Here is a 13497-nt window from a genome sequence, read left to right as displayed (position 1 = left end):
AAAGGCAGATGATTTTTTTCTAGACCAACTATACAGTAGGTCACCATCAATACAAATGATGAGATGGTAGTAAATTCTTCTTAAGGAGTTAAGAGCTAAAAAAAAATTTGATAAGCATGTACATAATGTACACGGTGCTGTGATAGGCACAGTTAATTCATTTATCACGCCATGCAACCAAGAATTATTCCTTGCAGCTATGTATATAAGTCTTTAACACAAGGTGCTTTTTTGCTGTGTCTATTTAAAGCCACACCTCAGGTCATGTTATTTAGGAAGTACCAATTAGTCTGTGCTGCTGGGAATACTTCAGCTACAGTATGTACTTCCTTTACTTTAGAAGACTGGAATGTATAAACCTTTGTTTTTTTTTTCCTTTCTGTTTTGCATCTGTTTTGCGAGTAGGTTGCAAATAGGTTGCAAATAATTAACAGAGCAAGGGAGAGAAGGTAGCATTTATTAGCAAACACAGAAATAAAAAGGGACTGCACTGCTAAAACAGGAGGTAAAATAAGTATTTTTTTCTTTTTTTAAAATAACTTTTTATAACAGACATGTGAAAGTATCAGTGTGATTATGGCATGAAAATGCTTTTCTTGTAGTTTTGCCTTGCAAAAAGGGTGATTATGGACTGTTTTACTTATATTTACATCTGTCAAGTAGAGGTGTTAAAATGTTTGGCTAAAATGCTGTCAAAGAACATTAGAAACTATCATGTAATGTCTCTATCTAGATAACTAATTTTTATTCTACGAGGGAAATTCAAGTCAAACTTGGACTCTGGGGAATGAAGGCATAAAACTGATTGACATTTATAGCAAACCTCAAGCATAATACACTAATGAGAAATTTATCTGCGGTAAAGCTTCTGTAGATGTATTACTTTTCATATCTTTTGAAAGAGATGCATCTGTCAGTGAAAACTGCAGAGAAAAAACATTTTACCAGTTATACTCATATACTGTACAGTAACTGTTCTGCACAATCAAAGGTTTGACTTGAAGGCCTCTCATTCATTAATTTGATTCATTGCTAAGTGTATTGCTTGGGTGGTAAACTGTAATGATTAACTGATGTTCAGTGTCCTGTCACTGGATGAGAAAAGAACAAACCTTCAAACAAGGATATTTATCAGGCTAAAGAATGTATAGCCCTAAAAAAGAATTCCGCTTTTTATTTAAATAGATTATTAATATTCTAAAGTAAAAACCCAAGTCTAAAAGCATGGTTAATCAAAATTTTGCACCATTATTTTAATTATTATTATCATTATTATTGTTGCTGTTATTATTTAAGGTTTATTTTAGATTTTAAAGCTTAGAATCTTTCACTGCTTGATCTTGGATAGAAAAAATACTGCCTTCAAATGTCACCCTGCCATTTCATCCAGTTAAATAAACCTTGAAATTCAATGTGTGCCTTCTCGATATTCTTTTGGAAATGCCTGTGCATTGGTTTCAACTGAACTTATTGTTACGACCTCTAGGGGTTAGCCGCAACAGAAAGTAAGAACTAAATGAGCTTACACCAGAGAGATGTTCAATTGTTTATTTTTCAATTTTTCTTTGCACAGGATTTATTTTCAGGGAAACACCAGGCCAAAACAATAAACGAAACAGACTTTGTTTTAAATCTAAGTAACCTTAAATTGAACGAAAGAAAAAATACACACTAGCTTACCTGTCTCCCTAAACAATAAACTTAGTGAAAATATATACAAAAAGAAACGGCGTCCAACCCCCTACTTCCTGTATGAAAAGAGAATTAAATTATTTACAAACTATTTACAAAAAGCTTACATGCAGCTAAATCGGAATCCATATCATAGTCAAAACCGGCAAGGGTAATCAGTCAATACAGAGTTTAAAAAAGACAACACAAACTATCTTTCTCTCTGGCACAACACTCAAAAACAAACGACAAAACATACGACAGTCAATAAGAATTTCGAAACTATTAGCGCGACAGGTCAAAATTAACAAGGCTCAAAAATGGGCCCAGGCTGAGTGTTTGGGGTGGTCCTTATATTAGAATAGGCTGTAGAGTGGGACCAATCCGGAGCTCCAGCTGATTAACAGGCCACACCCACCTAAAACAGACAGGTCCAACACACAGGAGCAGAGAGAGAGAAATCTGACAGACACAAATAACATATCAGAGTCATAGAACCCCCACCCATAAAATAAAACGTGCAGTGTTTTACTGGTTAACACGTGACATTGAATCAGCAATTACATATTCAACACCTTTTTTGTGGCATATTTTCAAATTGTAACTTTGACTAATCAGGGACCATCGCATTAAACGATGATTGGCATTTGACATTTGTTGGTGAAAACAGTAACAGGTTGTACAGTCGAACCAATATATACCTCGAAATGTTGCAAGGCAAGGATTAAAGCAAGGGCTTCTTTTTCAATAGTACTGTAGCTCATTTGATGTTCAAGGAACTTTTTTGAAAAGAAACTGATTGGATGGTTCAAACCATCGTCTCCGATTTGCAACAAATAAGAGATAAGCTTCACAGTTAGAAAACCTTAGATAGCACGATAGACATTAACCGTTGACATGTAGCTCCTGCATTTCGAAGGCCAAAAGGCATACAGTAACTCGATACTGCAGGAACAAATCAGGAGTGGCAAAAGCAGAAATTTCAGATGCACAATCAGTAAGTGGCACTTGCCAATAACCTTTTAGTAGATCAAGTTTCGTTACAAACTTACTGTAGCATTACCCACTCGTTCTACGCAGTCTTCCATGCGTGGCATTGGAAAGGAGTCAGCTTTGGTCAGTGCATTGACTTTCCTATAATCGGTACAGAACCGGGAAGTACCATCAGGTTTGGGAACTAAGACATGGGAAACACCATGGACTAGAACAAGGGAATGCTAGATTATGTTTGAGCAGATATTGGGTTCCTTTCCTCATTAACTCTTTCTTAAATAGGTTTACTCGATAAGCCCTTTGTTTGATGGGTGCATGTGAACCAACCTCAATATCATGTTTTAACACATGAGTAGTAGTGGGGAAGTCACTAAACAGATTTGGATATTTCCTAATCATAGCTTCAATGTCAGCTTGAGCTGATAGAGGTAAGTGAGAAAACTTTGCGGAAAGGTTCAATAAAGTCTCTGAATTGCACAACCGAGCCGACCTAAAGGTGGCACTATTTATCTTCAAACCAATTTCTGGTGAAAACTCAGAGTGGAACACTTACCGGGACAATCGTAAGGAGGGGAGTCTTACCCTTAGAGTCAGAACGTGTCGCATATGCTTTCAGCATGTTAACATGACAAACAAGTCTTTCTCCTACGATCAGGGGTGGAAACATAGGCAGTGTCACTCAACTTCTCTTTTATCTCATAGGGGCCAGTAAATCTATCTTAAAGAGCTAACACAGGCACAGGAAGTAAAACCAGAAATTTTTCACCAGTTTGGAATAAGCGTGGGACCGCCTTTTGGTCATATCGGGTTTTCATCTGTTCTTGTGCAGCATCAAGCAAGCATTTTGCCAGTTTCCCCAACTGATGCAATCGATCACAAAAGAGCTAATATAATCCAAAACATTCTTAGTACTGGAGGGGTGGTCAGCTGAGAGAATTTGCTCTTGCAAGTTCTTCTAGGGGCCACATACTGTGTGCCCGAAAATTAACTCTGACGGATTAAAACCAAGGGATGCTTGAGTTGTAGTGCGAATAGCAAACAACAACAATGAGATTTCTTCATCCCATTCCTTTTGTTGTTCAACACAAAATGTTCAGAGCATAGATTTAAGCGTCTGATGAAATCGTTCGAGAGCACCCTGGGACTGAGGGTGATAGGCACTAGATACTTGATGTCTGATGTTTAATGTTTTTCATTACTTTGGCAAAAACTTTAGATATGAAATTTGTTCCTTGATCAGACTGTATATATTTAGGCACTCCAGAAGTAGTGCAGAATTTGATGATTGTTTTAACAATGGCATGAGCTTTAAGTGAGCGTAGGGGTATCACATTAGAGGTAACAAATAAGAATTTCCCGATTTAGTTTTGGGTAAAGGTCCAACACAAACAACCAAAACCTGTTCGAATGGTTCACCAATTACTGGCATTGGTCTCAATGGGGCCGGAGGGATAACTTGATTGGGCTTGCCAGATATTTGACATGCATGACAAGATTTACAAAATTTGGAAGATGTCAGATTTCATCGAAGGCCAAAAGAAATGTTTTAACAACCCATCATAAGTTTTTCAAATACCCATGTGCCCAGAAAGTTCATGGTCGTGTGCGATGCTCAAAACTTGCTCTCGAAAAGGTTTTGGAATGACAACCTGAAACAGTTCCCCAGTTATCGGTGACTGGACATGGAGACCACTTACACATCAGGACACCATCGTCAAAATAGTAGGCAACTGGATGCTCTGGCAAAACGCTTGGCACGACAGCAGCTGCAACACAGGAACACCGAGTTTGATCGGCACTTTTGGCCTTAATTAATATGGCTTTTTTGAATGGTAAATCAACACTGCGAAGTTCACACATTTTCACTTCAATTAATTCACTTTTATCATTAGTCTCAACAGAATTATCAGCACACAAGAAGGTCTCAGACAAATCTATGGTGTCTTTCAATTTTTGAGCTTGAGCTCGAGTCACCACACAATCACTAAATACACTAGGGGATTGTTCCTGCAAAGAATCATCCTGTACATCAGAAACACCTGTAACCTCAGGTAAACAAAAAACCTTTTTACCTGCCAGATCGTTTCCCAGTATGAGCGCAACACCCTTAACAGGCACCTCAGGCCGAACCGCCAACTTAACTTTGCCTGAAATAATCCCAGAACGCAAATAGACATTGTGTAATGGAACTTTAACCACAGAAAGATCAATGCCTTGCAATAAAACGCTAGAACTACGGCTTGACTTTTTTGAAAATGGCAGCAGATTTTCCAAGATTATGGATTGTAAGGCGTCACTATCTCAAAGAATGCGAATTCTTTTTGTCTCCGAGTCTGGGTTATTAAGTGAAACAAAATAAAAAATAAAGGGCTCAAAGACAGGTTCAGTAGTGGTGTTCGAATTCTCCCTCATGGGAGAAACAAGGGGTCGCTTAATCAAACCAACAGCTTTAGAAACTTTTGTCTTGCTATTTTTACGTTTCAAGGTAGGACACATGGCGATGAGGTGTCCTACCTCATGACAAAAGCACTCACAATTTTCCTCTTTCACTACACTCGAATCGTTCTTAGATACTACTGGGGTATCCTTAGAACTGCAAACCCGATCAAAAAGATTACACTTCGCAGGCGACGGAAAAGTTACTTTATGAGTAAGCACAAACTCATCAGCAAAGCTTCAGAAAGAGAAAAAACTCTGTTCATTCAGATAGATCATGATTTTCTCTGGAAGACAATTCTTAAATTTTTCCAATAGTATTAACTCTTAATTGTGCGAATGTAACAACTTTAGTGGCAGCGCACCATTTTTCAAACAAATTGGCTTTGTCTCTTGCAAATTCAACAAATGTTTGACTAGCGGTTATCACATGGTGGCGGAATTTCTGTCGGTATGAAAATAGAGTAAAAATATAGAAACAGCGTCTAACCCCCTACTTCCTGTATAAAGAGAGTTAAATTATTTACAAACTATTTACAAAAAGCTTACATGCAGCCAAATCGGAATCCATATCATAGTCAAAACCAGCAAGGGTTCAGATAAACAGGAGAGTCAGTCAATACAGAGTTTAACAAAGACAACACAAACTATAACACACAAACTCTCTTTCTCTCTGGCACAACACTCAAAAACAAACGAGTCAATCAGAATTTCGAAACTATTAGCGCACAGCAGATCAAAATCAACAAGCCTTAAAAATGGGCCCAGGCTGAGTGTTTGGGGTGGTCCTTATATCAGGATAGGATGTAGAGTGGGACCAATCTGGAGCTCCAGCTGATTAACAGGCCACACCCACCTAAAACAGACAGGTCCAACACACAGGAGCAGAGAGAGACAGACACAAATTGCATATCGGAGTCATAACATTATATTTAATTCTAAGAAGATACTTTAATATTTTAAATCAACGGTTTTAATAGCACAGACGACTTCACCTTCTTTTTCTGTAGAACCTCCTTATTCTGTGTAAATCATTAATTGTGGCTTTGCAGTGTGTTGAACTCCCCATACCATTTGATATACAGTACCTGTAGGCAGTCACAACCTTGATCTTCTGCTTTGTCTGATCTTAATCATGGTCTCCATAGCTTATAAGAACATGACTTTCAGTCTATGTTACAGTTTTTAGTTTCTTATCCTGGTGGTCGTTATTTCATGATGTATAGTATCTTGATCAGCTGCTTGAGGTCCTTCCAGAGGTCTTTCAACTTTTCCATCACATTATGGTGCCATGTTGGTATCCTGGGTGTCTTCCTCTTCTCTGATATTCTGATTAATCTCTGCCTGTTTAGCTCAATATGGGTTCTTGCTGCCATAAAAGCCCACCTATATTTGACAGTCAAATCATCCTTTGCATGCTTTCTCTAGAGATTCTTTAGCTTGATACATGATAGGTGAGGTCTGTAAACTATTCTTTTTCCTTGTCCAGTGGAACATTTTGCATAAAGTGATTAATAATGGTCCTTTTCCTCATCTGATCTCTCTACTGATTATAGCAAAAGTGGTGAAGCTTTGTCTTTTCATGTTCTGCATTATCCTCACTAAGTGGATAGCTTGGGCTGTCATGGTCCAGACTGGATTTGGGCTGCTAATAAGTGTTTTGTTTCATTTGGTGAAATAAAATGTGTATAAATATAGTTTTTTATGTCAAACTTAGAAACACCATTTTAGTTATGTCATATTGTGTACACCTATTTTTTTCTCACCTCATACCAACATTGTAATAATAAAATACTGATTTTACTGAATTATACTCTGAATAATACTGTTTTTTTATCTACAGATTAAAAATCCAGTCTAAAGTTTTAATGATGGCCAGTCCTCAGATACCGCTTAATGATCTGGGACATGGCTGCACCATTGTCACTCAAGTTGTTCCCTCAACAACTGTTTCAGTTGTAGCAGAACAAAATTTATCTCAGATTCAAAGTCCACTGAAGAAATTCCTGAAAGGAGAACCCAAAGCACTGGGCGTAAGTCACACTATTACATCACAGAGAAAAAAATAATAGATCATGCCATGTGATCTAAGTATTTTGTCATTAAACATTGTGTTTTAAGAAGTGCTCTACATAATTTACTAAGATTATGAAAAATTTACTTAAATATTAAGACATTAATTTAAGACTTTTAGACTTCAGGGTAATCTTGGTATTTTTCATATCATGGCACATGGCACTAAAAAATCTCATAAATTAATACAGAAAATAAACAAATAATAACATGGTTATTATGGAATAGTGATCTACTGTCGTTATAAATATATATATAAAAAAATTGACCTTTTATGCATTCTGCCACCCTGGCATTCTTCCAATCCAATATCACAACACTTGTCGTGTCCAATTCCCTCCCGTCACTAGGGGGGGCTCCCACATTAAGGGACTACTTACTACTATTCAGCCAGGAGGGCGGAGGGTTGTCACGTGTTTCCTCCAAACCACGTGACACCAGCCGACCTCTTTTTTTCGAACTGCTTGCTCACGCACAGTTGGTGGCGGCGTAATACACTTCGGAGGACAGCGCTATCTGCTCCCTCTGCGTGCGCGAGCTCACAGATGCCCCGAATGGCGTAGAGCCGTGATTAATGTGGGAGCACTAAGTACCTCTCATCTCTTCCCACTGAGAGAGCTTGGCCAATTTAGCTCTCTCGAGACTTTCGGCTGTGAGAGGTTACAGCATCACCCGGGAACCAAACCAGCGATCTCCGGATGATAGGGCGGGCACTTTACCACGGCGCACCTGTGTGTGTGTGTTATGCGTAGAGAACCTGTGTGTGTGTGTGCGTTATGCATAGAGAACCTGTGAATGTGTTAGGTAAAAAGATTCTGAGAGTGTGTGTTAAGTTTAAAGAGCCTGTGTGTATGTTAAGCTTCAGTAGCCGGTGTTTTGTTTATTTAAGTTTTGGGAAAGTACTGTTTGTTTGGCCCTTAATAAAAGACTCTGGTTATCTGTTAAACCCTCTGCGCCTATGCCTGCCCTTCTTAACCCAAGGTAATAACAACAGCCTGTAACATCCATTCATGACAACTACAAATACTTTAGACATAAATACATAGATTATTTTTGCAATATGCAAAAAAACAATCTTTTTTAAAAAAAAGGTGTGTGTATGTGTCTGTGCATTTTAACCACAGGTTGTCCAAATAATGATTGCTTTGTTGACGATATTGTTTGGTATCGTGATGATGTTCCCTGCTCAGACTGCCAGCGTGTTCTCTGGAGTTGTTTTCTGGGGCTCACTGATTGTAAGCTTTTTGTTTGTTTGGTTGTTTGTTCAGTTTTTTAAAAACATTTAAAATTTACTCTGTTTATATAGTGTTTCTTAAAAAGAAAAAAAACCTCTGCATTTACAGCACATCAGCGCTGGGTCTCTGGCTGTTTCAGCGAGCAACAAGCTTAATGTCTGTAAGGTACGTAAACACCAACAGCATCTTTCAGCATGAAAATGCACATAGATGTATTTTCGTATTGTATTCTGTATTAAGATATAGATTATTATTTATTTGCAGAAGTAATTTTATTTACACATATTGTTTTCATTTGTTTATTTCTTTTACTAATTAACCTTGATATTATGTCCTTCAATATGTTTATTGTGTACTTTAAAACGTTACCTGTAGGCATATTTAAAAAAGTCACAATTGAGTGTCACTTTAATAGACGTAGACAAGTTTCTTCTGCTCAAATAAATAAATAAATAATGGATGTACATGGATGTAAAAGTGACAGTAAACAAAACATTACATTGCAGAATAATCATGCTTTGTGAAATACATTACATTTTTTTGTCATTTCTACACAACTTCTTTCTAAAAGGTTTTTTTTTTCATACTTGACATTAAAGGAGCCGGACTAAAATAAATTAGTAAAAATATATATATTTAGGGAGGGGCGAATACTGAAGCACCATTAGAGACTAGTACTCACACAGTCACTTTCAAAGAAAATTTCTTGACTCAAATCTCTTTCAGTTAAAACAACAACTACTACTTTAATTTTCAGATTTATTTAGCTTGTGACGAAAATTTGGTTTTGATATCAAGAATTTTATTTTATTTTTTTGCCTTCTCAGGTAAAAGCCGCTCTGGTGCTAAATATCTTCAGCACAATAGCTGCAGGAATCACCGTCATCATGCTTTCTATGGATTTGCTGCATGGCCCGGTGTATAACTGCTATTACAATGACTATTATTACGGTTATGGATGCAGATATAACTACATTGCAGCGGTATGATTTATCTGTTTATCATCATATTATTAAAGTTTAAAATGTGGCAAGGTTAAAAAATAGCCAAATAATAAAAAAATACAATGTTATAAAAGGTTATCAAAATATATTAAGCATTATAAAGCAAATACAGTGAAAGTATTTTCTAAATTTAGTACAACAAAAAAAAAAAATGAAAAGCTTAATTTTTGTGCTGGTGGATTTTTCTTTTCTTTTCTTTTTTTAGAGTTTTTCCAATGGAATTACTGGTGTTTTGCTGCTTTTCTCTCTGCTCCAGTTTGCCGTTTCCATTACAGTTTCAGCCTTCACCTGCAAAGCCACCTGCACCGATCAACCTACTGTAAATAATTTACATTTACCCATAAGGAGCAATGTAACTAAAAGCTTTTACATTTAACCCACAGGCTATCAATAGATTTTTTAAACATTGTACTAAGAAATCATGGCGGTTCTGTCAATGTGACATCTGGCATATCAGGTGACAGATGCTCGCCACCCTGGAAATACATTTGTCATTTCTGTGGCAGATACTTCCTGTACAGGGTCAGGTTACCAGCTCGAAGCCTGATTGTATCTGAACTCTACCACCAGCCACCCCAAACATTTGTTATACAGTATATGAACTACTCATGTAAAGTGCAGATATTTGAAAATAAATAAAGTAAATGTACTCAATTAATTCCCACCTGCTGATAGGAATGGAGTCTAGTTTGGCCATATTTTGAGCAAGTGAGGAATTCAGAGTCCAGGACAGCAAACAGTGCTAATGTAACAATAAATTATGCCTTTATATTTATCTAAGATCAAGAATAATTTAGAGTATTTTATCTCTAGTGAACAATTTACTATTATAAACATGAGCAAATAGAATTATTGTGTATTGTGTAAGTATGAATCCCTTTGTGTCCCTCAGCTGAACATTATCAATGTGGTTCAGAACCCGGCAAGTGGTGTTCCTGTGGTCATTTCCAACCCAGCTTATCATGCACAACCGGTAAGAGAAACCTGTAGGGTGTTGTCATGAAAAACATAATGATGATGATTCTATTTTGATCAATTAAAGTTTTAACATTCAGGTTTATACTGAATGTTGGTGTTTGTTAAATATAATATTAACCCTTAACTGGACGTTATACCCCTATCTCACCTATGCGGTTTGACTCGCGGTGAGATGCAGTGTTAGGCACCCTGAGCCACCGCGATTGCCTGCCAACGTTCCGCAAAGTTCTGTAAGGTCCGCGAGCTTCAGTCAGGGCCACCAAAAAAATTAAACGTTATTTTTTTCATAAACAATTAAACATGTTTAATTATTTATAAAATAAAAATTTTATTATAAAAATGACAGCGGCAAAACTCGTGGTAAGTCTTGATGAACCGTACTGACGGCCACCGCGCGAAACCGCATAGGTGAGATGAGGGTATTAGCTAAAATAAATTTAATATTTGACTACATGCCACATGACCAATGCAAAAAGAATTTTTCTTTGTGTATTTTTAAATTTTCCCTTTACCAAGCATTTGTTTTACAGGGTGTGCATACAATAAATGATATGCCCAGGAGCAGTTCACCTCCAGTCTATTATGGGAACATCAATGGAACTTTGGATAATTCAAAGCTTGAAGGCTAATGGTAACAGTTAGTGGTTTCACAGTTGGAGCTAGAGAATAATGGAAGATTGTAACAAGAATGATATAAGAATGATATATACAAAGGCCTGGTTCTGGAAAAAAAAAAATGGCTGTCACAGAAAATGCTCTGAACAAGATGGCCACTAAATTGGAAGTATAGATCATAACGGGAAGTTGAAAAAAAACAGATACATTTAATCCAAAATATTACGTTGTGTTTAGTTTTGTGAAGCTATTTATTACCATACTCTTACATTTTTGTTTATTTCAAAATTATGACTTGAATGTACTAGCCAGTGTACAACTGTGCAAAAGAAATGTGCTAAATAAAAGCTTTCAATTTGATTGTACATCTAACATCTAATCTAATTTAATCTATAGTCTTATCCTAATTTCATATGATTAAAGACATTTTTGTCAGTTTTTATGTTTTTATATAGTTTTTTTGTATTGCAACACTTATACTTATTTTGTTCATTAAAAATAACCAATAATATTGATCACTTTGTAATGAAGTGTCAAAGACAGATATTTTTTTAATATTATTAGACATAGAGAGGAGTTCATTCCCTATGTGGATGATTCTGAGCTTTGGATTGTCACATTATTTCAACAAGCAAACAATCTTCTGAATGCTCCATTACTTACTTACTTACTTACATCATATTTGTAATTTTAAATCACAATTACTTTTAGTTCAGTGATTAAGTTAGTAGATAAAATTCCTGAGACACTATCATATTAATGTTGGCTAAAAACTATGTATTCTATATGAAAATCATAAGACATTTATAAAATCCTGAAACAATAATGAAACAGTTTATTAACAATTAAGCAATTGACTATATATATATATATATATAAATATATATATATATATATATATATATATATATATATATAATTGTAGTAATATAATAATTTTTTGCACTCAATTTGCATCTGAATAACTAAAGGGAAACAAAAGGAAAAATTACACTGCTATATTACATTGCTCAATAATAATAATAATAATCATCATTATAATAATAGTTGTTGTTGTTATTATTATTATTATTAGGTTGAATAATTAATAGTGTACTAATGTTTAAAGCAATACATAATGATTTATACTGCTTAAAACACTTAATGATACCATAATGTTTATTCTGACAATGTATACATACCTACTGTAGGAAAGCTGTTGCCTTATAAAACTGTAAAAGTAGTAGAAAGAAGCTATTATTTATAGTTTATGTTTATGCCATATCTTCTTGTTAAGGTTCCTTAAAGCATAGTTGTATTTATTTGAAATTGTTCCTTAAAACCCTAAAATGGCATGTAAGGTTAAGCTGTAATGTCTAATCCTTGACAATGTGCTGTACATTAAAGATGTTAGTGTGATTTACCAGAAGAGTTTTGTTCATGTAGTAAAATTTTAGACTTTCTTAGAAAAATAAAGTAAGCATAACAAAGCATGATTAGTCAGCAGGTATACTTTTTATTTTAATAGACAGCTAAAGTCGGTGTGTGTAAAAACAGATATATTGTACCATTTTAGCTAATTAAAATATATTTTAAAAGGCAAAAGACAGCAACTTCAGCCCGGCCCTGTGCCTGAACATTTACATGCAATAAACTCACTGATTGATGTTGAGAACAATACCATCTAGTGGCTCTAATTGGTATTGCTGTTCATAAAGTAATGCAATATTTATTTAAAGTAGACCAACAAAATAATTTACATTATATTCTTTTTCATTCTTGTCATGGAAATAACTAAAAACTATCAAGACTAAAGTAACAAAGGTTTATTGAAACCTGTGCAGAAGGACGAGACTCATACAGCAAAAAATTGCATCATAGACACGACATAAATACAAACTTCTCTGCCAACATAATCCATGACTCGTACATCGTGTTCCCACATGCAGGGAGTTCATTTGAATTTGAGGCAAATACTCACTCATGTGAAGATCTTTAATGTCTAAAATCTGATGTTTGCTGTAAAAAAATCGTCAAAAAGTTTAAACCCTTGGCTATTGCTTTGCGCCCAGGGACTATTTCATGTGGGACATCGTTTCCCAGAGCGCACCATGTCATGTGCTGAGTACTGTACATGTACACCGTTATCTGTGTATGAGCTTGGTTATAAATAGTCTTGTCCGTTTAGTTTTTATCTAGCATCTGTTTGCATTATTGATATTGATCCTGCCACAATATACTTGAGTTTCAGTTCGGTTGTTTTGTTCTTGTGTGTCTTTTATGGTTTCTTTATTTACTTCTACACATATGCCTTGCCTGCATCCTTCAAACCGTGACAATTTTGAGATCTTAAAACAGAATTTCAAGTTAAGAGAAATGAGCTAGGCTCTTTAAACCCCTTACACTAACTATCAAATAAAAACAAAAAAATATATAATAGTATTCCCTAAACATATGAAAATATACATTATGCATATTTTTACACAGTTTAATAGATTTCCCTTTAGCCTCAG

General features: G+C 35.6%; 1 protein-coding gene across 1 annotated transcript; it reads left to right on the top strand.

The window, feature by feature from the left end:
- The first annotated feature begins 425 nt into the window (after positions 1-425).
- Positions 426-11669, top strand: LOC128526205 (membrane-spanning 4-domains subfamily A member 4A-like). The gene is made up of 8 exons (XM_053497823.1): positions 426-505; positions 6944-7133; positions 8298-8408; positions 8517-8573; positions 9236-9391; positions 9618-9731; positions 10305-10385; positions 10921-11669. Exons 2-8 carry the CDS (start codon positions 6969-6971, stop codon positions 11017-11019), a joined length of 783 nt encoding a protein of 260 aa, XP_053353798.1. The 5' UTR covers positions 426-505; positions 6944-6968; the 3' UTR covers positions 11020-11669.
- Positions 11670-13497: the final 1828 nt, after the last annotated feature.

Source organism: Clarias gariepinus, chromosome 6 (genome assembly GCF_024256425.1).
Source record: "Clarias gariepinus isolate MV-2021 ecotype Netherlands chromosome 6, CGAR_prim_01v2, whole genome shotgun sequence".
NCBI classification, from domain to species: domain Eukaryota; kingdom Metazoa; phylum Chordata; class Actinopteri; order Siluriformes; family Clariidae; genus Clarias; species Clarias gariepinus.
This window is presented reverse-complemented; position numbering and strand designations above follow the sequence as displayed.

What these genes read in the sequence shown, in the direction of transcription:
- LOC128526205 (XM_053497823.1), top strand. Translation starts at nt 6,969, where the DNA reads ATGATGGCCAGTCCTCAGATACCGCTTAATGATCTGGGACATGGCTGC. An exon ending in GATATAACTACATTGCAGCG is followed by an intron (nt 9,392 to 9,617) that starts GTATGATTTATC and finishes TTCTTTTTTTAG; the next exon opens with AGTTTTTCCAATGGAATTAC. An exon ending in CCTGCACCGATCAACCTACT is followed by an intron (nt 9,732 to 10,304) that starts GTAAATAATTTA and finishes TGTGTCCCTCAG; the next exon opens with CTGAACATTATCAATGTGGT.